General features: G+C 39.8%; 1 protein-coding gene and 1 non-coding gene across 3 annotated transcripts in view; both read right to left on the reverse strand.

Moving 5' to 3' along the window:
- Unc5c (unc-5 netrin receptor C) overlaps positions 1 to 26,666 on the reverse strand; it is a 344,358-nt gene that overhangs the window by 7,171 nt on the left and 310,521 nt on the right. For both annotated transcript variants that reach the window (XM_048813645.1, XM_048813646.1), the window contains 3 exons: positions 13,709 to 13,858; positions 11,444 to 11,608; positions 238 to 416 (listed from right to left, as the gene is read on the reverse strand). In XM_048813645.1, coding sequence (XP_048669602.1) covers positions 238 to 416; positions 11,444 to 11,608; positions 13,709 to 13,858 — 494 coding nt within the window. The remainder of the gene's footprint in view (positions 1 to 237; positions 417 to 11,443; positions 11,609 to 13,708; positions 13,859 to 26,666) is intronic.
- On the reverse strand, positions 5,773 to 5,876 carry LOC125619868. The gene has a single exon (XR_007351458.1). It is a non-coding gene; the product is annotated as a U6 spliceosomal RNA (small nuclear RNA).

The following is a 26,666-nucleotide window of genomic DNA, read 5'->3' on the forward strand; positions in this document are numbered from 1 at the left end:
TCACAAAACCCCACGCTTACAAATGTCAAACAAACCAAGAATATATCTGTGAATTAGGTTTGTAAGTCTGTATTGTGAGATGTAAAGAAGCAGCTTAATACAGGTTTGCAGAATGAAAAAGTAAATAGATGTATGGATGGGAAAGAAAACAAATGCTGCATTATGTCTAATAGTTATCAGTCCTGGAGACCTGTGTCTAACAGAAAGAAACCAATCTTGGAGCCTGGCCACACCCACCTGTCCAGATTTAGCTTATGGGCCAGCATCCTCCAATCATGGCCTCTTGTCTGTGGGGCATCCAGGCTGCTGCAGAGCTTCTGCCTGATGGGAAGAGGGATGCTGAAAGCGCTCGGCCCTGTGACGGTGGTGATGGTGCTGGCAGGATCCAGCAAGGGCAAATCTATGCCAGTAGGTTCCTGCAGGAACAGCACAGCATTATTTCTGGACAAAAGCAATCCCTATTGAACTCATGAACATAATGCCTTGCTTTGAGTGATAAGAAGAGAATGGGTGCTGTTATTCTCCTCAGTAAGAATGGCTTCTTATAGACCTGAAAGTTAGGCCTCGCTGTAGGTAACTTGGCCTGGAGGTGGACAGAAGTACATTTTGAGCTAGTTTGCATAGCCTTGCCTCCTAGATCTATGGTAAGGATTAGGTAGATGAAAAGCTCTGTTGTGATTCAATCATGGTTTTTGTAATGGGATTCTCTAGGAGGAGAGAAGAGAGGGAATATCAATAATCCTAAAGGTTGAAATTTCAAGAAGGGAAAATGTTCAAAAGGGCATTTCTTTTGAGAATGAACATTTGAGATTAGAGAGCTACCGGAAACCATCTGACCCTGAAGGAAATGCCCTGGACCAGTGCCTGAGTAAACTCTTTCTCTGACCCTGCAGAAGGTGGTTTGCTTCTTTCTTTTCTTGCTGGGTAAAATGGAACAAGTCTAAACGATATTAAATTAAGACAAACTTTTTTATAGAAAATGATAAACACAGTATATTGCCTTAGGGCGAGCTGCTAACGGCAGGCATCCTCCAATTGCTGCACATCCTTTTTAAAAAAAAAAAAATCTAATTTTAGCAGAGAAAACTATAAATTGGCTCTTAAAATAGTTTCAGCTCATAAAACAGCACAAATGCAAAAATCGGAATTTCATCTGCAAGAGAAATTCTAATCATTTTCTGATCACTTCTGTTGGTTGGAAAAGCAAAAGCAAATGTTGCCTGGGAACTATTAAAGCAATAAAAGAAAATCTACTTAATCTATGTTAAATGTCATATCTCGTGTTCTCTCTCTCTCTCTCTCAAAGCAGGTTAGTTACTCCTTGGTATGCATAATTAGTTGCTGGAGGATAAACTAGCCACACAGAGTCTCAGCCATCATGAAGTTTCTGATGTCCTGCAGAGTGCTCAGCCCAGGAGGTCAATGCCACAGTTTCCCAGAGTCCCCTGTACCTGCTCTACACTGCTTAAGTGGCCTCTACAGATATGTGAGTGCTGGCACAGTGGCAGGTAGGTGGGGTCTCAGCTATATGCATCCCAGTGTAACTGGCAGTGCACTCTGTATTCTGGGATCTGACTTCTAGTCAAATTGGCTGCTGACTTCTAGTTTTGTGAATTCCCACTGTACAGGGACCATCCAGGGACTTGTAGGGTATTGTTGAAGCAAAACTAATTAATTTTTTTTTTTTTTTGCTATAATGTGCACAGTGGTGTTGGCTGCAATCACAGTGTTTCGCCTCAAAATCCAAAGCTTGGCAAACAGATTCCCTTGGCTCCTTTGTGTTAGCTCCAGCACATACCAGGATTTAAAGGACTGTGGTATGAAACAAAGAAGCATCCAATGTGAGCTGGAATACCTGAATGAATATCACAACCTGCTTCTCTTCTCCCCTCAGGCACAGAGGTCTTTCTGAAGAACAGGAGAGAGAGTTCCTGACCTCTAGGGAATAGAGTTTAAAGAAAGGTAACCAGAAGAGTGATCTGAGGATGCATGGCAGTGTTTATTAAAGGATTTATGTTTGTGATAGCTGAACACATATCCCAGTGCTCATATTGGACATAGAAGGAAGTATGGATGGGTTGGGGGGGTGCAAGCAAAGAGGAATCCCATGCTATTCCTACAATATTGTGCCATCACCTGTGTAGAGTCCTGTTTTCTTCCTTTCTAGACAATAACGACAGGGCCAAGGGAAATCTACCATACTCCCTAATATACCACCACCTGATTGTCCCTGGGTGGCAGTGGAGATTAAAGTCTGCAAAGAGAGAAGTCAGACTTTTGAAGCTCTGACTTGTGTCCCCTGAGACTCTCCTTATTACTGTCGGCCACAGAAACTCCCTACTGCTTACTGTGATCCATCCTGCACATCTGCCTGCAGGGCTCCAACGATGGGCATCACTATTTCTCTGTCTTTTCTCCTCTTTTCTCATTAAGAAGTGTTACATACCCCTCCTCCTGCATAAGTTCCAACTCATAAAATTTTTTATTAATAAGTATTAATTGTACACATTAATAAGGGTTCAGTGTGATCTTTCTATACATGGACACGAGAGGTCTTTCCATCTTCTAGTATCTTCTTTGATTTCTTTCTTTAGCGTTTTATAATTTCCACCTAGTTAGGTTTTTTCCCCTGGGTATTTTATTTTGAGGTCTTTATGAATAGAATTATTTTCCTAATTTCTTTTTCAGTGAGTTCATTATTGGTGTATAAAAAAGTCACTGGATTTTGTATGTTGATTTTGTATCATACTACATTGCTCAATTTATCAGTTCTCAGTCATTTGGTAGAGTCTTCGATTCATATCACCTGCAGACAGGGGTAATTTGACTTCTTCCCTTCCTATTTATATCACTTTTTTTTTTCTTTCTCTTGCCCAATTGCTCTGGTTAACATTTGTAGTGCTACAATGAATAAAAGTGATGAAAGCAGATACTCTTGTCTCATTCCTGATTTTAGAGAAAATGCTTTCACTGTTTCCCAATTTAGTGTGATGTTGGCCACAGGGTTGTCATATATAACTTTTATCATGTTGAGGTATAATCCTTCAATACCTAGTGTCTTCAGAAATTTTATCACAAAGGGATACTGAATTTATCAAAGGCTTTTTAAAATATTTATTGAGATGATCATGTGATTTTTGTTTTTGGTTCTATTTAGGTGCTGTTTTGTATGTATTGTTTTCTGTATGTTGACCCATCCTTGCATACCTGGAATGAAACCAACTTGATTGCGGTGTATGATATTTTTAACGCATCACTGAATTTGATTTACAAGTATATTATTGAGGATTTTTGCATCTGTGTCCATCAAGGATGTTGGTCTGAAGTTTTCTTCTGTTGTTATTGTTGTATCCTTATCAGGTTTTGGTGACAGGGTAATACTGGCTTCATAGGACAAGTGTAAAAAAGTTTTGTCTCTCTATATTATAAGATAGCTTGAGGAACATTGGTGTTATTTCTTCTTTAAGAGTCTTGTAAAAGTTGACAGTGTACCTGTCGAATCCTGGGCTTTGCTTTGTTGCAAAACTTTTTTATAAATGATTTAATCTCATTGCTTATTATTGATCCGCTTAGGCTTTAATATCCTCTTGGTTCAATTTTGTTAGGTTACACATGTCTAGAAATTTGTCTATATCTTCCAGAGATTTTCCATTTTATTGTAGTATAATTTTTAAAATAGTCTCTAATTATCATCTGGATTTCAGTGATAGCTACTGTAATATCTTTTTGTTTCTAATTTTATTTATTTCAGTATTCTCTCTTTCTTTTCATTAGTTTAGCTAAGGATCTGTCAGTCTTTTCAAAGAACAAAGTCTTTGTTTCATTGATTTTTTTTTTCGTAGAGTTCTTTTAGTCTGTCTCTATTTCATTCAGTTCAGCTCTGATCTTTATTATTCTTTCCTCTACTGATTTTGGTTGCTTTATTCTTTTTCCTTAGGACATTGAGATAAATCATTATCTGAGGTCTATTTTGTTTTGTTTTTAATGGAAACACTTATATCTATAAACTTCCCGCTTAGTGCTGTTCTTGCTGTACCCCCATATTCTGATATGTTTTGTTTCCATTTTATTTCTTCTAGGAATTTATAAATTTCCCTCCTGATTTCTTCATTGACATGTTTGTTCAAAAGTATATTGAACATTCTCTATGTGTTTGTATAGTTCCTCTTGCTGTTGATTTCTAGTTTTATTCCATCACAGTCTGATAAAATGCAAGAAATTATCTTAACTTTTATGTGTTGAGATTTGCTTTATGGCCTAAAGTATGGTATATTTTGGAAAAAGTTCCAACAGCTGATGAAAAGAATGTATATTCTATAGCTTTTGGATAGACTATTATGTAGATGTCTATTAAGTATAGTTGATCTATAGTATAATTAAATTTGTGTTTCTTTATTGTTTTGGGGTCTCTCTGTAACTTTTATGTCCAGCTATATTTATGATATTTGGGCCATACATACTTATAATCATTAAATTTTCTTGATGAACTGTTCCCTTTTTAAATATGTACTGATATTCTTTGTCTCTTTTGACTGCCTTTGGCTAGAAGTCTGTTTTGTTGGCTGTGAGTATAGCTACCCCTGATTGCTTCCAGATTCCATTTGCTTGAAACATCATTTTCTATATTCAATTTCAGTTCATTTATGTCTTTGTCAGTGAGGTGGATATCTTGCAGGTGGCAGATTTTTGGGTCTTGCTTTTTAATCCAATCAGCTGGAATATATCTTTTAATTAGAGAAGTGAGACCATCTATATGTACCAATTATTTCATTTTCTCTTGTTTTTCTTTTGGTTGTTTAGAATAATATATGTTCATGTCTTTCTTAAAGGTTTGTTGGCTTATGGAATTAATAATGCTTGATTCATTACCAATTATTTGTTTACTCTTCTAGTGAGAATTATTCTTTCCTATATTCTATGCTTGTGTTCATCTTGCTTTCTTTTCTCTGTGTAGGATTCTTTAAGAATCTTTGTAAGACTTATTTAATTGTCATGAGTTCTTTCTGTTTATGCTTATCTTGGAAGGCCTTTATTTCTTCTTATTATATTAAGGATAATCTAGTTTGGCAGTTAGTTTCTCTCAGAACTTGAAATTTATCATTTCATGTCCTTCTGACATTTAGAGTTTCTTCTAAGAAATCTTATGATGTTCTTATGGGTTGAGTTTATAAATGACTTGTAACTTCTCTCTTGCAGATTTCAGAATCCTTTCTTTGTACTGTACTTTTGATAATTTAGCTATATTATGACATGGAGAGTTTTTTTCTGATCATTTCTGGGGTCCTAAATGCATCCTGTATACCTTGATGTGCATATAAGATGTGATAATCTTCTGCTATTATTTCACAAATAGGTTTTCTATGCCTTTAGCCTGTATCTCTCTCCTTTGTCTACCCCTATGGTTTGCACCATTTATCTTATAATCATGTCCTATAGATCCTGCGTGTTTTATTCATTCTTATATTTTTCTTCATTACCATTTGAAGGTGATAATTTGTCAACCTTACCTTCAATATTATCTTCTTTCTTAGGCTTGAGCTACTCATGATAAGGCTTTCAACATGATTTTTATTTGAGTTTTTGAGCTTTTTATTTCTAAGATTTGCTTGGTCATTTTTTAGAATCCATATTTCTTTATGAAATTGTTCTTTTACATACTTCATTCTCTTCCTTAATTCATTCAGATCTTTATTCTTATGGCCCTTGAATTCATTGATCATTTTTACATCAGACTTTTGAATTATTTGGTATTTCATTCACTTCAGTATCTTTGAAAATATGCAATGCTTCATGAATGTGTGTGCCATAACTGCACAGAGGCCATGCTAATCTCTGTATTGTTCTAGTTTTAGTATACGTGCTACCAAAGGAAGAACCAGCTTTTCTGTTTTTATTCAAGATTTTTTTGGCTATTTGTGTTTCCATTTGAATTTTAAGATTATTTTTCCTTCTTCAAAGAGGAAGGTAATTGGTATTTTGATGGGCATTGCATTGAATCTGCAGATCACTTTGGGTAGTATGGCCATTTTAATTAATATTAATTTTTCCATTTTTGTGTCTTCTTCAGTTTCTTTCATTAGTGTTTTTTTTCATTTTCATTGTAGAAGTCTTTCACTTCTTAGATTGGTTTTCCTATGTATTTTATTTTTGAGGCTTTGTGAATGGAATTCATTTTTCTGATTTTTTTCTTAGTTCATTATTGATATATCAAAAAGCTCCTGATTTTTTATTTTGCACCCTGCTACATTACTGAGCTTATCAGTTCTAATAGTCTAATAGTTCTAATAGTGAAGCTTTAGGATTTTATATCTATAGGATTTTACCATGTGCAAAGAGGGATAACCTTATTTCTTCCCTCCATTTTCATTCTTTCTCTTATGAAATTGCTCTGCCTAAAACTTCTAGGAGTATAGTGGATAAGAGTGGTGAGAGTGGATACCCTTATCTTCTTCTTATCTCAGAGGAAATGCTTTCCATTTTTCCATATTGTTTGTGATGCTTGTTGTGGGTTTGTCATTATAGCTTTTATTATGTTGTGACATGATCCTTCTACACCTAATTTGTACCATGAAGAGATGTTAAATTTTCTTAAATGCTTTTTTCTGCATCTATTGAGATGATTGATTTATATCCCTCATTCTACTTATGTGATATATTATATTTAGTGATTTGCATATATTGAACCATCATTATATCCAGGGAATGAAACCTATTTGATTATGGTGAATGACTCTTTTGATATGTTGTTGAATTCTATTGGCTCATTTTTTTTTCTTCTTTGCATCTATGTTCATCAGGGTATTGGTCTGTTTTCTCTTTTTGCTATGTCTTTGATTTTGGTATTAGGATGATATTGGTCTCATAAAATGTGTTTGGAAGGGTTCGCTCCTGTTAATTATGTGGAATGATTTGAGAAGAATGGTATTCGTTCTTCCTTAAAAGTTTAGTCCCAACTCTTCATTAAGCAGTGACAGATATTTTCATGACCTGTATCAGTGGCTCTTATCAGACCTCAGAGTTGGTGCATGTAAAGTGAAGAGCCTAGGTCCAACACAGAGTAAGAGCTTTCACAATTTCACAGTCTGACCCCAACCTTTCTCAGGTTGCCCCATCCTTGGTTTGACTTTATATGACTCATACTCTCAGAATAGACCACTCACTCTTCCTAGCACTATTTCCATGGGTGCCCTCTGACAGTTCTTCTGCCCTCTCACCTCTGTCTGGCATATACCTCAAAGCATGGCTCAAATGGCATCCTCCTCCTTGGAGGCCTCCTAGGTCCCTTTCACAGTTCTTCTGCTTTCCTCCCATTCTGCCCTGTGCATTTTCTTGAACTTGTGTGTGACTCCTTTGATTTCTCAAATTTTGTGAAGGTGAAAGAATTTTTGTCATTCTTAGGACTGCTATGATCCCTAGCTTTGTGTTCTGAACATGGAACCCACTCAATATTTGTTGAAATGAGAGAAAATATTTTTTTTCCTGGTATAGGACATAGAATTCCACTCATGGAGTAGTGTGTTAATCTTTCTTCCAAATAAATGTGACTAGTGGGTTGATTCTTTTTTTCATTTTTAGATCCTGAAGTTAAAGGGCAGTTAAAAATAGGCCTGGATCTCAGGATAGTCTGCTTCCATATTCATGTTGCTCCCCTTTTCTTGGTGAGTAAAGAACCATCACCATTTATGTAGGCGTTAACATCCTGAGCTCTCTAATCCTGGCTACTGTGTATATTTCTTTCTGTGTAGACAAAACAAGATCTATAGGGCATAATTTCTTGTCTCTCTTACCATATGGCTGACAATAGCCTTGGAGATAAAAAAAATACATGTACATTTACATTCAAATTTCATCTAGTAATTTCTTTTACTGTTAGTTTTTCTTTTACTTCCAGGTAAAAGTAGAGATCACTCTCATGGAATGCTTATTACAATAATTGTTTATGGTATTGGTACCATCTGTCTCTGATGTTATGATTCTCTTAAACATAAGATTTTTCAACATTAACCAAACAGCTGCTATGGGTGATGGCACATATTTCAGGGCCCCACAGGTTCTAAGCATATGCTGTACCACTGAGCCCAACCCTGAGCCAGACCTTGAATTCCCTAGGCCCAGGTAACCCTCCTGTCTCAGCCTCCCAGGTAGTTAGGACAATACTTGTGTACCAGTACACCTGACTTCTCTTTCTAAAATCACTTAGAAAAACTAAATTTTCCCAATTTTGAGGAGGTTATAGAAAAGCAGGTTCTAGAAAAGAGATTTAAATAGAATGGCTATAGCAGAGTAATATTACATTGTACATTTTTAATATTTTTGTATATATGAAAGTGCTCTGGATCAGCTGTTCATAAAGATTTTAAGATCTAACAAATTTATCTGGAAAGCTGTTATTAGATAACTAACATCTTAAAACAATACTTTTCCATTGTCCAGAGTCATGAGATGAGCAACCTTGTGATAAACAAACTTGGGGACATATGCCATCTTTTCTTTTCTCTGGGAGCTGATTTGCGTTTGCTTGTATTTAGTTGGTACTATGTAGAAACTGAGTCTCATAGAAAGGGAATCTGAAGCTAAGTTGATGAAGGATTCTGTAGATTTGGGTGGCAGAGTTAGTTTGAGAACTGGTTCCCCTAACAACAGTGAGAATGGTGGACATACCTTAAGCATGGGCTCTGGGTCAACTTTTGTCCACAGCATTTATTAACACCCACTCGCCTAGTTTTCACAACATGCCCAACATATATATTACTATACAATTTAAGCATTAGGAAACTGAGGCCAGAAGGGGTCAATGCCCATATTCTTATAGAGCTATCTACCTGAGAATTTACTACAATGGGTCTTTGTCTATAGCTAAAACTGAGAAAAGGCCTTAAAAAAACTATAAGTTTCTTTCTGTATACCATTTATTGCCTTTGTGGTGTTCTGGCTATTATTCACCCCACATCTGTCTAAAATAATTTTTTTTTTTTTTTTTTTTACATTTTGGTATTTATTCATGCCCAATCTTTCAGACTTCTAGACATTTTCATTCTTTAACTTCATCTCTATATAATTAAAGTCAGGAATCTTTGGTACAGGAACCAGAGAGGTTCATGCTGTATGTCACCCACAGTCTAGTCTCCCAAGGTGCAACCTTGTGATAAACAAACTTGGGGATGTATGTCATCCATCTGCCAGTGAGGCCAAGGCCTATGTGCTTTATGGGAGTGCCCTTGGGTGGTGGAGGAGGGGTGCTTGGGGGAGGGGCAACACATTCCTGACAAGGCAACTCATTCTTGGGAGGTAGGACATTGGAATTGGAGCACCAGTCCACCTGCCACCTTGCCCTGTGACCCTAGGAAGGAACAGAGTTCAGAAGAAAACAACTGCAACTGGAGCCTTTTCTCCATTTGTTTATGGTTTATCAGTCACAATGGACCCCTTCTCACAGTTTTTGGGTCTCAGGACTCCCCAGAGTCCTTTGTTCATCAGCTCAGGGCCTCAGGCTCCAACCTCAGTACAAGATCTCACACCCTCTTCTGTGTTCCCTGACCTTCATTCAAATGCTAAGCACACGGTGGGACTGGTGACCCTGAAAGAGAGTCAGCAGAGTGCCTCTGAATCCCCAAGGTCATCCCCACTCTGGTCACTTCTTCCTTCCTCAGTTACATGCTCTTGTCTGTCTCACATGGGTAATTGCCTCCAAGGAGACTGCAGGGCTGGCCTCTGAGCTGACTGACACCCGGTTGCAAAAGAAATCATCTTTCCTCTATGTTGACACAAGAAAGAAAGTCTTTAAATTGTGATCACACTATGCAAAAGTGTTCTTTCTCTGAGAGGAGATGGTGGGCCCGAGCAGGGGAGAGTGCTGAGCAGCTCTCTTTCATTTATGGCTGCATCTGATCCACCTTTTCAGCACACAGCAAATGTTCATGCTGAACAGAACGCAAGCATCAAAGGACCAGACCTCCTCACCCCCCTCCAAAATTCCTCAGCCTTTGTTGTCCCTGGAGCTGGGTGGCTATTGAACTTTGCAGACCTGCTGGGCCTGGAAAGTGAAAACACCCTCCGGAGCCAGCAGGGGTGGTGCAGTGTGCCTGGGAGATAGGGCTGTGCATCCAAAGGCCCGGCGGCGGTTGCCATGGCACCCTGACACCGAGATCATTCCTTATGAATGTCACTGGGGTCTGTGACTAAAGTTGTTTATGAGTCAAAAGTCTCATGGAACTATAGGAGGAAAGGATGACCGCACCATGGCAGGCTGTGGGAAAGAAGGATGCTCCCCTTCCTCTGGTTTGCTGAGCCTGATGGTCTTTAAATAGGACATGTGGAGCAAGGCGAGCCCAACAGGCTGACATTTCATTCATCACTATGCATGAGACAGTGAGGGAGAAGTAGTATTTTAAATCATATACTGGCCTGCTGAAGATTTGAAATACGACAGTCCCGTGCTTTGTGGCTCAGCAAGCAGTGTGGACTCATCTCTGAGAGGCCCCTGAGAGGCTGCCTCCTGACCGCTTCCTTATTCTTTTTCCTTTGTTCCTCCAGCATGAAGGGTTACCAGTGTTCAAACTATCGCCTTTGGATCCAAGGGAACAGATAAGGTCACGGGCACCTCCTCTTTCCTTACAGAGAAGTTTTAAATAGCAGTGATCATTGTTACGGCCATCATATGGTTGTATAAAGATGCCCAACTGAAGTGTGTGAAAATCATAGCAAAGAAAGGCAAAAAAATGACAGCTACAAGGGGGAAGATATGTAGATTGGGCTATTATTTCTGAGACATTTCCCTACCCTGGGAAAAGAACGTCCCTCTTGATACTTGGGGAATGATGTTATGAGAGATTTCTCCTTACAATATGAGGAAAGAGAAGGAAAAGAAATGGGGGTGCAGAGGCCTCACTTTTTTCCTCCCACTTAATGGGACATAAGGGCCAAGGTGTGTGTGTGTGGGGGGGTCCCTGAAAAAGAACCAGAAAGGGAAGAGGGACAGATGGAGGACCTGGGACACTTGGGGGAAAGTTACATGTGCACACTACTTAAACCTTGCACTTGAAATTCAGATCTGTTTTGAAAAGTTAGAACATGTTGCTTACATTCATGTCAGAAGAAATGCAACTTGTTTTTGAAAAAGAATTCCCTGTTATATACTTTTATGGATCTTGCTCCCCATGTGCATTGAAAATATTATCCTTTTAGCAAGGAAGACTTGTAGAAAGCTTTTGAGGACCATGGGAAGAAAGGATGACCACTCCCCAGCAGGCTGGGGGAGATGAGGATGGATTTTTCTGGGGCCCACGTGTTCCCCCTCCCCTGGTTTGCTAAGGAAGATGGTCTTCACTTTGGACATGTGGAGCAAGGCAAGCTGAATGGGCCGACAGTGAGACACGTCTTGGCCCCACTCCGCCTCAAGGGTCCCTTCCACCCCCAATATGTGATATTGACAGAAGCTTCTTACCTCTGACACAGTGCAGTTCAGCTGGAAGATCTGCCCTTCTCCTTCCACCTGCCGTACACAGAGTTTGCAAACCAGCTCCACTGTGTTCAGGCTAAATCTTTCCAGAGTGAAGGTGCAGTGGAGGTTTCTTTGAGACCCACTCCAGATATGGTAAAAAGGAATTTCCTAAAGGATATGAAAGTGTTAATCACAAATGAGGGATAATTGTACCTATTAGACACTCTGCAGGCAGGTGCTCGTCTCAGTATTCCACAGAGTATCTCACTTAACCCTCATAATAGCCCTATGTGCAAGCATGTCCCCCTTTCACATGAAGAAACTGAGGCCCAGAGAGGTCAGATAATTCACTCACAGTCACACAGCTAGTAAGTGGCAGAGTTGAGATTTGATCCCAGGAAGTCATCCTTCAGAATCCACATACCTGACCAGTCTGCCACAAGTCTCTCATTTACAAAAATATAAAGCCATTGTAAATGATATTTTTTTTAATGTTTAAAAAATTCCCAAAATAAAATCTACACACGCCATCATTGCTCATTAAAAGGAATCCCTGCCGTGACATTCTGGAGAAGAGCAAAGAAAGCCCAAAGGAGAACGTGCTGACACTGTTCTCTTTCATGCCTCTGTCCTTCCTCTGCGCAGGACAGGGGGCAGCCAAAATTCCCTACAGTTGAAAACTGTACTCATTTAGCTGTCCCAAAAAAGTCCCTGGCCTAAAAAGCACCAAATGTCTAACAGGTATTAATTCTCTAAAAGTTTGAGCACCTTAAAGAACCCATCTTAGAATCTTGTTTCAACAAAGTTGATTGATACATTAAAAATTGGAGAACATGGTGATTAAGGGCAGAGGTTCTGATGCCAAATCCAGTGTGATTGACAACATCCTGCCCTTGTTGACTTGATAATTTGGGGCCAGTTACTTAACCTTTTCACGCCCCAGTTTCCTCATCTGTAAAAGAGTGGGCAGTGGATTACTTAAGTCATGAACCTGCTAGGTTCACCGAAATAAGCCAAGTGCATAAGAGAGTGTTTGCAGGATAGTAAGTGTTTTCAGTTATGATTATACCAGGGAAATTGTTTATGAAAGGGAAGAATTGTGGAATTTTAAGAATGAAGAAAGTGAGCAAAGGAAGAGATGTTATGGGAAGTCAAAGTCTCATCTAACAGGGCTGAACTATGGGTAAGGGTGAAGTCTGCAACCCTCACCCATGCTCCTGTTTCTTAACAAAGAAGTAGATTTGCTTCTCTTAATCTATGTGTAAGTACTTGACATACGAAAGTAAGAAGGGAGAGAAAAGGAAATTCCAGTCCTTCTAGTTATGTTCATTGACTTATTTCAGGAACTAGCCACCAGATCAGCAGCAACACTGGGGTTGGTTGGATTTGCATGTGTGCAGATGTGGATTCACAGCTTTTCTGACTGCGTCTGCATCTCATGGGCAGGGTTGAGGTCTGTGGTCCAGCAGGGCATCAAGTCTCAGAGTGCACAGGCTGACTGACAGAGGAGGAGGTGAAAACCCCAGAGTCCTGCCATTTTTCCACGGGTACCTCCAATGAGATGAACCAGTATCTTTATGCCTGTGACTTAATAAAATCCTGACTAAGTTTTACTTTACATGCCATTTCAATTCCCAAATTGAGTTTCCTTCTAAGTTTTCAATGTAAGGGTACTGTCCTAGCAAGGCTGAAGACAAATTTGTGTCTCAAGGGGTATGATGTCCTCTATTATTCCTATGAGTGCCTTTGAAGTTGTTTTAATTCAATGAATTCCATATGAAAATTAATTGAAATAAAATTGAAGTGCTCTTATTTATTAAAAATACAACAAAGGTAATATAATTATAAGGATAATTGTTTTGAAAAGCATTCCTTCAAATATGCCTATCAGCTATTTTATGAAAATCCTGAATGATCCCAAACTCTTTTTTTTTTTTTTGGTACTAGGGATTGAATCCAAGGATGCTTAACCACTGAGCCACATCCCCAGCACTTTTTAATATTTATTAGAGATAGGGTCTCGCTGAGTTGCTAAGTGCTTTGCTAAGTTGCTGAGGCTGGCTCTGAACTTACAATCCTCCTGCCTCAGCCTCCCAAGCCAATGGGATTACAGGTGTGTGCTATAGCACCCAGCAGATCCCAAACTCTTGATGAAACAAGTACTAACATAAAAGCATTTTCAAGAAAGGGGATTGGTTATGCCTACATAACTTCGGTTATTTTTCTTCTAGCTGTCTCCAAGCCTTTAGTTCAGCGTGGTGAACTTACCTGATATTTAGCCAACAATTTGCTCTTCCAGAGGGAATGGGCAACATCATGAATGGATAGGCGCAAATTGTGGGTACTTCCTTTAAAATGAAGTGCCTTGGGTTCCTCCAGAAGCTGTCCTCCCATCTGTCTCTCAAGTTGTAAAACTTCCTGCAACGACATGCCCCAAACCAAGTCGCATTGTAGAATTGTCTCACTTTTATCTGTCCTTTTATTAAAAGTGTGTTTCATCTTTGTGCCTCCTGAGCAGCAACCCTGGTTTAAGCAACAGCATGAGCAGCTACTTCTATAGCCCTGACCCTCACACTGAGGCCCATGCCATTTTGTATGGGACTGGGCACTACTAACAAACTGTTTCTGCAATTTATGTCAAATTACTCAGAAGCAAATGCAGTTCAGTCTGCCTTTACCAACTGGCAAGTGGATTATTTAACTAAATAAATAAAAGGAAAAATACATAGAAAATATAGATAAGTAGATACAAAAAGTAGATTTCAATTAACCTTCAGGGAAATGGGAAAATAATTAAAACATGTGTTGGACTGATAAAAACCAATGAGCCAACAAAAATCTGGAATGTATTTTAGACGTTTAGTTTGAGTTCTTGTTTTCTTTATTGGTGCATATTAATTATGTAGAATAGTAAGTCTCAATGTGGCATAGTCACACATGCACAGAACAGTTGGATCAATTTCACTTGCCAGTACCTTCCTCTCCCCTCCCCTCCTCTTTCCCATTTCTTCCTTCTACCCTGTCTACCTTCTACTCTCATGACATCTTTTTCCTCCCTCATTCTTCTTTATGTACAGAAATAAAAAAATTTTATTAAAATAATTCACTGCATAATTACCAAATTATCAAAAGTAAATAGAAGATATTTATTTTATGTTCTATTTGGAGAAATTTTGATACAAATTAGCAAGTTTTTTACTAATTACTCAGATTAAAGTTTACCCATTACTTAGATTCAAGTTTTAAAAGAACAACTCATTTTTTAAGAATTGTTCTGATGAATTAGCCTCCTTACATCAAAGAAAACATTTGACATTTGTTTTTTTGGGATTGGCTAACTTCACTTAGCATTATCTTCTCTAACTCTATCCATTTACCTGCAAGTAGACGAACTTGGGGGGATAGGGCAGAGGGGTTGGAGGGAAAAGGTGGGGGGCATGGGGTTAGAAATGATGGTGGAATGTGATGATCATTATTATCCAAAGTACCTTTATGAACACACAAATTGGTGTGCATATACATTGTATACAACCAGAGATATGAAAAATTGTGCTCTATATGTGCAATAAGAATGGTAATGCATTCTGCTGTCATATATAAATAATAAATTAATTAATTAATTAAAAAAAGAATTGTACTGATGCAAAAATTTGCTCCATAGTTTACTTATGGTATAAAGATATAACTAGAAGACAAATTCTATATCTACTTCCATTTCTCAAGCTTGTTAATGGGAGTTAATGAAGCATTTCCAACAACAGCTGCAATTATCCACACAGCAGCATGCCATAAGTTACCAGTGAACAAAACATCCGGGTTCTCCCTTCCTGACCAAACCGTCCCCCTGAACTTTACTACTCTTAAAGTAGTAAAGTATGAGTTGAAGTCAGCCAAGAATAATCTTACATCTTAAAGGTTTTAGTGACAAAAGATGCATAATTTGTGTCCTTTTTTAAAAAAAAAAATCAGGATCAAGGAAAACAATGGATTTTATGAAAAGTCAAAATATGATTTTTTCAGTGATATTTTAATAAAGAGGGAGTTCAAGAACACATGTCTTCAGTGAGAATACCTCCTTCATGTACTGGGAATCTATCAGGGTACAAAGTACATCAGATGGGTCACAGTAGAAGTTCCAGTAAGGAAACTAGACTGACAGCAGAAGCATATGTACTTTGCATTTGTCGAATGAATGGTAACCCACACACTGGCCCAGTAAATGCAATGCTTACCAACATCATTGATGAGATGCAAACAGCTCATTCAAGCTGCTGCTTTGTGGTGTAACCCTCCATCATCTTGGGACTAGGCCACTATCCTGGACAATGCAAGCTGCTAAGGGTCCTATGGCGTAGGGAACACTAGGGTAGTGTGGAATGCGGTCTCCGACAGGGAGTCCTCTAATTAGTGTCTAACTGAAGCGATGAGGCAACAGCACCCTCGTGTTGAGAAGCGCGTGGTTCAGCTGCCTGACAATATTGACCTGCTCTTTTCTGTGGCTGGTGATGAGATGAGTAGCTATTACTTGTGACAGGAGACTGAGCAGTCATCCGGCCACCCTGACACATATGTTGTGTCACTGTGCCCTGACTCTGCTGTGTCTGCACTAGCAGGTCTCAAGGGTCCCCAGTAGGCCACACAGATCCACCCAGCTCAGAGTTACACATGGCCCACCAGAATGCCCTTCACAACACTGCACACCCCATTCCTTGACAAGAATCTGGCCATGTGGAAATCGAGAAGAAGAAGAAGAAAAGTGAGGGTTAATTGCAGTTTCTTCTGCTTCAGCAGGAAGGCATAATGAGCTTATGTTGATCATGTTTGGTGTCTAGTTAGCATAATAGAGAAAGCTGATGTTCCCAGTGAACCTGGCACCTGACAAATTCTAAAGCCAAAATGATGTTTGTTTATAAGCCATTAGAAGAAAAGAAACATAATTAGAAATCTTTGAGATTACAGTCATGCCAATCAATCAGTTCTAGCTTCTTTCCAGTATGCCCTAATTACCTCATCAAGACGTCTAAAGAGCAATCGATAGTAATTATCTGATTACTATAGATCTTCATTACATCCAAATTATCTCCCTGGGATGTCTAAAAGAAGATGCATTGTATTCTGGGAGGTAATTGTACCCAACAATGTATAATCCACACCCTATCCCTACAATCAACAAAGACTGCCAAAGGATACTAGGGCATCATCGGTTTTCTTGTCAGGGGGACCACTGAAAAAAACTCTTAACTGCCTATTGGCTATGACCTTGAAGTCAAGCAATCTAATACCAACACATTTTAAGTGCAAAGTATGAGTTGAAGTCAGCCAAGAATAAGGCGCATTCCCTGCTTTCTTGAGCCATAACTCAGAAGTCATGGTAAAGGCTTTTCCCTAGTAAAGACAGTCTGGCCTGGCTTGGAGAGCCCTTTTTGGAGAGAACAAACTAAATAAAGTGACAAAGAACCAAATTTAGTGACAGTGGAGCCAGAGAACACACTCTCCATATTCCTAAGCTCTCTCTCTCTCCCCCTCAACCAGGAGAGACATCAAGTTGCTGCACAGAGCTGGGAGAAGCATGACTTTTCTCTTCCCTTCAGTTGGACATGAACTCTGTGACAGAAAACTGCCCATCTAGCTACCTCTATGCTAAGAGCAGAAGGCTCTAAGCATACTTGCTTGCATACCTCTACCAGTCATAAAATTGACTATGCATTTTATGTTATTTTCTTTATAAATTATAGACCTCTATTAATTCATCAGTTTGTCAATATGTTACATAATAAAATATACAGTTAAAACTGTGAGGTAAGGTAAATCAACAGAGAAGTACTAATATTGCCCCTTTTTGCTCTAATGGTTCATGGGCCAGGGTTTGTGAATTGCATTCTGGAGACAGCTCGTGCAGGCAGCTGTCCTCTCACTAGTACCTTGGGAGAAATCAGCCCAGGAGTGAATGATTCAGTAAAAAGAATCTTTACCAAACTTAAATTTAACACATTTTCCTAAAAAGTATCAACGGGTATCATTATATGCAGAATGTTCAGCTTGAAGAAAACATCAAATACAGCAGAAGTCGAGAACTAAAGCATTACAGAAATTCAAAGAGAAATGAAAGATACCTCAATCAATAAGTAAAACTCCTTGGAAACTAAACTAACACCATACACGAGTCAGAGTTGACTTATCCCATACAGCAAATCCCATGTGTGAGTTTTGTGTTAGGGGATAGAAGCCAGCCACAGGACAGGCTAATCAGGTTTTGGTTTCATATTGCTACAGTATTTCAAAAAAAACCTGATTTTCTGGATTCTTTCTGCATGAAATCATCTTGGCTAATACTTATGAGGTACAGATACGCAAGAGGACATAAAAATGGCAGACACAAAAATCAAAAAAACTGTGGCTTTACAGTTAAATGTGTTCCTTTATCTTCCTGGGAATGTTCATTTAACATCAATGAGAGGTGCAAGGCCTGGTAGGAGCCATGTTAGGGTCTAGAGCATGCAGGCAAGGGAGTCTCAGTCCAGCCTCCAACTGCTCCTGGTCCGTGGGGGAGACCGACATGTGAATACCTAAACACACTGTCATGTGCTCAGCTCTAAAGCAGCTCCTAGACACACTGATTCTGGATCACAAAGGTTAGTCTATTCCCCACACCTTTGGGGAGAACAAGTACCAAATATATTTAAGGTCAAAAGATTTAGGAAGACTTAAGAAAAATATTATGACCTTGAAAAGAAATGCCATCTAGGCTCTGCTTTTAGAAATATAAATATCACCTTCTTCTGTAGGAGTTGTCTTTCCAACTGGTAGCATCCCTCACCCCAGGTGCTGGGTCAGACTGTGGGCAATCCACTATTGCTCTGCTGAGCTTGCTATGCTAAATGAGAAGGAAATCCTTGCATGGTTCTATCTCCATCCCTCTCCCTTTACCTTGAAAAGGCACTCACAGAGTCAGTTATTCACAGAGGTGCCCCTAGCCCACCCTCCATGACAACATGCATGTCTATACCTGGGAACCCCAGCGGGAGTGCCACCAGGAGTCTGGTGTTTCTAGGGATCCAAGCAATCCTGTGAGATGGCACAGTGTAGTGGCAGCTTCCAGCATGAGCCTGAGTGAGGTCTGAATAGATTCCAGAAGCTGTGAGGGATTGCTCCAAAGGCGGAAACAGGGGATTCCACGGTAGAAACAAGCAGCTTGCACAATAACCAATTAAACCAAGACATTATCCAGGCCGAGCCATTAGCCTGGGCCACTTAAGAGCCCTAATAAATTCAAGCTGTTTTAAAGGCCTGCGCATGAAAAGGGAGTAGCTCTGGCCTGTGCCCAGAATGCTCCCGGCTCCTACATGATAGGATCTGCTGCACTGGGCCTGACAAAGAGAGGCAGGAAGGGGATGCCCCTGAAAGCCCTATGACTCCTCTGCTCCATTTTTTCTTTCTAATCCCATAACTTATCATTTCATGACTTTAGGGTGAGATTGCATCTGTTTTCTCTGCTTCTCTTGTCCTTCTTTTTCTTCCTGGTTCTTCCAAGCCTGGTAAAATTCCCTTCAGTGAAAGCTATTGCTTTTGGGGCCACATAGATGCTTGAGGACCATGTTTAAGAATATAAGTTTCTGAGCCTGGTACAGTGGCACACACCTATAATCCAGTAACTCAGGAGGCTGAGGCTGGAGGATCCCAAATTTGAGGTCAGCCTCAGCAACTTAGTGAGACCCTGTCTCAAAAAATAAAAAAAGTCAGGGAATATAGCTCAGTGTAGAGTGCCTCTGGCTTCAGTCCCCATTATCAAATCAGAAAACAATACCAAAAAACCACAAAAGTCTGTCTACAGGGTCACAGGTTCCAGGTTGAAGCTGGTCATGCAAAGGGAAATACTGGTGACTTTGGCCAAGAAATTTGAGGGGCAGGGACTCCAGAGCAATTTTGGGAGACCTTTGCTTCTGGTGAGGGCTGTTCTTCTCAGGCTCTTACCTTGCCCTCCTCCTCCCTAACGCCCTCTGCTCACCATTGCCCTGAACAATAACTTGCTCCTTCTCTGACTTCAGTCCTCCAAACTGCATCACCTTCATCCTCGGAGGCATCTCTTTTAGTTTCCAGGTTCTCAAGGGCTGTTTTTCCTTTTGGTGGATTATATAGACCTCAGTGTAGGTATGTCTCCCTCTCTTTCCTCTCGTTTTCTCCCCAATTGCTTTCCTATCATTTTTTTCCCTTTCTTATTAAAAACCTCATCCACCAGAGAAAGGGTAAAACAGATGATAAAACGTAAGTCTTATATAACCCATCGAAGAGAAGGTTGAAAGGAGGTTAAATCATGGTTTCACTTTGTCTTGCTTTGTTCTTGGTACCATTTCTAGATGTTATATTTCCAGCATCCTTATTCTCAAAAGAAACAGAATCATGGATTGGCTGTGCCTATTGTTGCAAAGGAGCTGGAGAATGGCATCAGGCCCATGAACAGATAGAGGGAGCTATTGTGGAGAAGACTCTGAGATCCTGCACAGAGACTACAATGAAGCAGCACCCAGCCTTGAACTACAGCTGTTCCCTTTGTGTTACATGGAACCCATCCCCTATGCTCTGTCCATGGTGCTGGCCAAGCCCTGGGGGACCAGTAGTAGCGCTGCAAGCCCCACCTTTACCCAGCTTCTGCAACAGGGAGACACAGGGAATAGCTCAGCATGCCACATGGGTTAAACCTCAAAAGACCAACCTTCAATGATTGTGCTGACTGGTGTTGAAAAGAATCACATCTGCCAACAGATTTAGTGGAACCTGCTTCTATTGCTTCTATTCATTCTTTAATCCTGTGTTGAAACCTGCCCTGGTCATTGGGGATGAGAAATTTCTCTCTTTGCTACTGTGGCTGTCGCCACTGTCTCTGTCACAGCTGTGTGCCTGCACTCCACCAAAGCAGAGGCCAAAAACAGTGACCATCCTTCTCTCCTGTTCCCTGCCAGTTTTTCAGCAAGGCTGCTCTCTGCCCTGCATGTGCTGTCTCCTCCTCTGGCCTTCGGGCCTCGGGCTGCTGAGCCAGGCAGTGGGGAACATCTGACTGTCAGCTTGGCCTCTTCCACCTGCTCAGGTCATCCTCACTGGCACCCAGGCTCGAGTTGCTACTTTCCCTTCCTGTGTTCACGCTGGGGTGCACTGCTCTCCCCCGGTGTTAGTCTGCCTTGCTTCATCCCTAATAATAACAAGGCTGGACTCTAGTGACCATGTGCAAACATTTCCACATCAAGTCACTTCATTTCCAGGGCTCTGCCTGCTGTTCCCACAGCTGTTGCTGCCATGGATGCTTGGTCTGAGATGCCACTTCCAGCCTGCCAAGTCAGGGAAGTTTGTGACACTTTTAAAGCAAAGTGCCAAGGGGTAACATTCAAGGAAGTGGCCATGCCACTTGGATCCCCCTGGGCATACTCCTGTGGATTTTTTTCTCTCACATCTATGTATTGGGGATAGATTGCTTTAGGTCATTCTGGACTAACATTGCTGTTACAAATCGTCTGTATTAGTTTCCTATTGTTGACATAAGAAATTACTACAAACACATCACTTAAAATAACACAAATTTACAGTCTGTAACTGTCTTACAGTCAGAGAGGTCAGCAGTCCAGCATAGGCCTAACTGTCTATAATCAAGTTCTAATTGCCTTCCTTTCTGAAGCTTAAGGGAAAATTTTGATTTTTTTTTTTTTTTGGTCTTTTCCACTTTCTGGAAGTTTCTCACATCCCTTGGCTCATGGTTTCCTTGCTCCATCTTCAAGTCTAGCAATAACACATATTTCTAGCTCTTTTTCCATGATCATGCCTCCCTATACCTACAGCTGGGAAAGGGCCTCCACTTTGAAGAACCTACATAATGAGATTAGATCCACTCAGACTGTCCAGATTACAGCAAAGCAGATCTCAGATAGTTCATGACAGTGAAATCACCTTTTTTTGTTGTTGTTGTGTAATACATATTCACAGATTCTGAATATAAATGTGTAAGTATCTTGGGGGACATTATTCAATCTACCAAGACTTCTATTCTCCCTCTGTCTCTCAAATAAATTCAACATGGCAGGTCATTTCCAAGCTATAGGATTGGCCAGGGCCAAGGCTAAGTCTCCTGAGAAGACAATAAATAAAAGGTGAATTTTAAGGTACCAGAAAAGCTCCTTGTGATTAAATGGCTGAATGATCAAACTACCAACAAACCTAAAATGCATCCCACAATTACATCAAAATTAAATGTAATATTTTCATTGAGCTATTATCTTTAAAATGCCATGACAGTCTAAATGTTCTCTGTGGGATGACTAAGAGATTCATATCTAGGTCCTATTTTGTTCCAGGAGATTTAATAATCTTGATCTCCTTGAATCTTCAAGGTATTCCTGAGGCAGACAAAGTCATTAGGAAACTTTAACACATTTTTCTTCTCGTTATGCAACACATGTGTCATATGCATGAATATATTAATTTAATTCCCAAAAGCAAGATTATGAAAGTATAAAACACAGGTTGGGGTCATTTTAAAGTTTGTATGAGGGCATGGAAAGGAAAGCTATGGCTAATGGGGCCCATTCTATGGAAGGCCAGCCTTCAAAGGCCTAGATGAAGTAGATTGAGGAGTTCTGGGTTCAGTAAGGGCACAGGTGGGCATGAAAGAAGCAACAGAAAGATGCCAGTGGAGGTGGTGACAGGTGGTAGGATGAAAATAAAACCACCTCCCCACTTAACCAGCTGCCTGTGACTGTCTCCAACATGGCCAAAGAAGGTAGCAAACAATTCTCAACTAGGCTTCATCCAAGAGATTTATTTTTCTCCACTTTTAAGTGTTTTTTTTTTAAATATTATATTATCTTTCACAGAGTTATTCGAGTATATTAGAATCTAGATTAGGGTGTGTGAAAATTGAATGAATCCAACAAAGACTCTTCAACATTCCAGGTGACTCCATAAAGCTATAATATGTCAATACACATTATTTGGTTCATATCATAAATACATTTGTCAGAAATTCAACGAAAATCTCACACTATCCACACTATATGAAAATAATGCCACTTTTATGTTCTGAATCTCAGGGTTTATATAAGCCCCTTTGTTATGAGCAGAGTCTCAGATATTTTACTCTTCATGTAGTGGGGCAGAAATTTCTTATTTTTATGTAGATGTACATTTCTCCTTGGGTGTTTAAAAACTTATTCCAAATATAACCTTGCTCTCTGTTAATTTCTGGTCTATTTATACTAGGATTTAAGTCTTTACAAATAATGAAAGGAAAACACCATTTTTATTACTTTAATCACCTGATGAGGAAGGAAAAAGAAAAGCTCTGATACTCCAAATACCATCTTTTCAATAAACTTGACCTCTCTATTTGAGTTGATTCCAAACTGCTCTCAAAATTCTTAGCATCTTTATGTCTTTATGTGAACTCAACCTGAGCATTGTTCCCACTGGTCCTTCAAACTCATGCATAGGAAAAACCCCTCCTGAAAGGTGTATAAAAGAATTCCACTGTTTCCCACCAGCCTTGACTTCTACCCCGTCAGTCACTCCTGGCATTCTGATTCCATACGAATGCTTCACAATTGCTAAATGCGGCTTTTAAGTTTCAGGTGACCATTTTGCCCCAAGGCTTAACAAAATACAGGAAAATTTGTTATAAGAGCTGCCAAACTCAAAGAAGTATATGTGAGATGAAAAAAGGTACCAGGGTTACTTGAGAATGACTGATATGGAAACTTTCTTTTTTTTCCCCATCCATAAATATGATAATATAACCAGAGACGATAAAATGTGATAGCATTCTTGACACACTCCTCTCTAGACATTGGGCCACCATCTTTTTCTAAAATCTTTCAAGGACTGTGCAGCTATGTCCCCTGAGAGTGACTACTCCACAGGGTCTCCATATCTACCTCTTCTGATGTTTCTGTGAGTTTTTCTGTCATTCATAATGAATCCCAACTTATAATAGCAACTTTAAGAAATTATCAAGTCCTAAGAGGACCACCTTTGGGCATTACTTGTTATGCTAAAGATGGAGGTGGCGAGGAGGAGTTGGGTTAGATCACTAACAAGGAAGCAGAGCTTCTTTTCATTGGAGTCCAAATTATGAAAGAAGAGATTGAAGTTAAGGATTTGGAATCAGAAAGGATGCATCCACTGGAAGGTGAGGTCATTCCTAAACATGGAGAGGCCTGCAGGACAACTGGGAATTTCAGGGGAGTGGAAGATACTTGGAAGAATGCTGCGTGAAATCCAAGAGTCTAGAAGAGAGAAATAAAAGTGTGTGAAGGAACAGGTGAGGTGTTGCTTAAACTCTATTGGAAATGTATGATTTTTTTTTTCATAGCAGTACAACAGAGTAGAACTGAAATTTGTAGTAGAGCATACGTGTTCATTTGAGGTCATCATTGCTATGGACATTCATAAAGCCTGCTCCAGCTCAAGATGACAGGTGATTTCAGGTGGGAAGTGAGTTCCCTGTAGATATGGGTGAGAACAGAGGAATTTTTACAGACTTTTTATAGACCAGGAGACCAGGAAAGGTTGAGGAAGTATCTCCTTAAGAACCAAGGGCAGCTTCGGTGTGCAGCAAGGAAAGATGGTTGTAGTCATTAATTAAGCCAGTCACCATTGGAGGTCTTGGCAATGAGGATGAAAGCTATAGAACATTTACACTGGTAGGTAGATAATGTGGGATGATGGAATGATGGAATAGAGGACCTCTGGGCCAAGGGATTATGATTTAAGTGGCGACCCTAAATTTCAGAGAATTGTTGGAATAAAATGGGTAGAAAGAATGATGGAGGCAAGTCTTGCTAGGATGAGGATGTTGTCTATGCTAAGGGAATTGAGACAGGTAATGAGCCACACAAGAAAGATCCAGCCCATGAAGTGGAGAGATGCCAGAGAAATAGTCATGGAGTATGAGAACTATTAGAATTTTCAACCTAGCTGGGTGTCCGCCTGTAATCCCAGCAACTTGGAAGGCTGAGGCAAGAGCATTGCAGACTCAAGGCCAGCCTCAATAACTTTATTGAGACTCTGTCTAAAAATAAAAAGTAAAATAAAAAGGGGTGAGGAATGTAGCTCAGTGGTAAAGCACCCCTATGTTTAATGCCCAGTACCACTCCCAGCCCGTCAAAGAATTTTCCTTTGGGCCTGTGATGAATTCAAGGGTGTGGACTTCATGGCAGGCATTGTTAACCTGGAAGATCTACCGGTAGTTAATGTGGTCAGGTAAAGAAATGGGGAAAGAACCATTTGAGGGTGTAGGGAAGTTTGTCCTTAAGAGAATCAAAGTTCCAAAAAGAGATGAAAATATTTAGGATGAGTTCACAAGAGAATAACACAGGTAGCTGTAAGAAAAAACTTCACTACCCAGACAAGTTAGATCAGAGCCTTTGGGGTAGAGCCCTGGAGTGAGTCTTTCAAAAGCTCGTCACTGAGTCCTATGTGTGTTGAGATAAAGAACTAGTGGGTTGGGAAGAACATGAAACAGGAGTGGGGTAGGCCTGAAGGAGGAAGAAGGACTTGGGAGGGGTGATGTACTATGGGTTAGAGCGACAAGAGAAGCAGGGACATCAGAGAGACTGGCAGGGAACATTAGCAAGCAGGGTGCCAAGAAGGCAAAGTTTCAGCATTGAAGGGCCTTTTCCAGCTAATCCACCCCTAGTCCACTCACAATTCAAGGGTGAATGTGAGGTCGTATAAATGTGACTAAACTATCTCTTTGGTATGTTGGACAGACCATTTACCTACAACTAGAATTTTGATATTTTTGTATTATTAAAAGTCCATGAGGTTTAGGAATGCCTCATCCATGTTTTGGTTCAGGCTAAGTGCTGGATCCCCAGATGCTGAAAATTTATAAATGTCTATTTGGAAAGCATTGACCACAATACAAACTACTTTTGGGTTATTTTCACGGCAAAAAGCTGTTCATTGGTCTTTCTCAGTGTTGACCATTGGCATGGCTTTCTAATCAACATAATCAAATGTATTTTATAAAATATACATTTGCATTTTTTAATAGATCTCTATGTGTCTGTTGGGAAGACAGGACAAGAGTTTTCTGAGTATAACAATGTGTATGAATATAAACTACGTATACCAAACACTTTAGATATGATATGGGTCTTCTACGGTATGATTTTTGCAATAATTTTCCTGGAATTCTTTGAAAAGATTTGTGTTAATCAGATCCCAGGATCCCCAAACAAATACAACTTTCCCTAAGAAGAATTTAAGCCTTGCATGATTTCTATCTTAGAAATCACGATGCTTCTTAGTGTCTTAGAGGTATTGCATTTTCAAGGAGTCTAGAAATAATGTCCTGAAGCTTTACACTAGAGCTGTGTGTCCACATCATTTATTCCACATCAAAAAAAATCCTATAGGCTTGATCATCAAAAATACATTCAGCAACCCACCTGGTCTTATCCCCTCCCCTGGGAACCAGGCTGGTCAGATCCACCATGAGGAAGGATGATTGCAATTGGCTCCTCACTTGTCTCTCTGCTTCCATTTGTGTCCCTTGAGTCAATTTTGTTTTCATGACCCCAGAACTACCCTCTAGATGGAAACTCTATAGGAAACACCCTGACAGAAAAAAAAATTTCTTCCCTTGGATTCCTGGACTTGTTTTTCCCCCTTCTCTTCTTCCTCTGGGTGCTCATCTTTCTTTAGCAACTTGGGCACCCTGCTGGCTGCCCTTCCTCCTCCTTGATCCCTGTCATCCAGGGTATGACTCTTCAGCAGCTCAACCTGACATCTACATGCAGATACAAAGCCTGACTTCTCCTCTTAGTAGCTGATGCAATCTAGAAAAACTGACTTGAACTTTTTGTGCCATGTTTAGCATATCAGTCAAGTGGGGATAATGAGATTGATATAGAATTTCTGTGAGGATTAAATAAGTTAATAAAAAATATTTAGAATTTTGCCTGGTACATAGGAAACTCTCAAAAATACATTACTGTTTTGTTATTATTATTATTATTATTATTATTTTCTCTCTCTATTCTCTTTTAGTATTTTCCCTGGTCACCTCGGATGACAAATATCAATATTGTTGGTTCCTGAATATATATCTTGGGATCATCTCTCTGTCCGGACAGCCACACCCGTATTTCTTTTAAAAAGATCAGGTATGGCTTTTTAAACATTGTCTTAATTGACACACAATAGTTTTACACATTTATGAGGTACACTTTGATACCAGGCA

This window comes from Marmota marmota, unplaced genomic scaffold (genome assembly GCF_001458135.2).
Source record: "Marmota marmota marmota unplaced genomic scaffold, marMar, whole genome shotgun sequence".
In the NCBI taxonomy this organism is placed as follows: domain Eukaryota; kingdom Metazoa; phylum Chordata; class Mammalia; order Rodentia; family Sciuridae; genus Marmota; species Marmota marmota.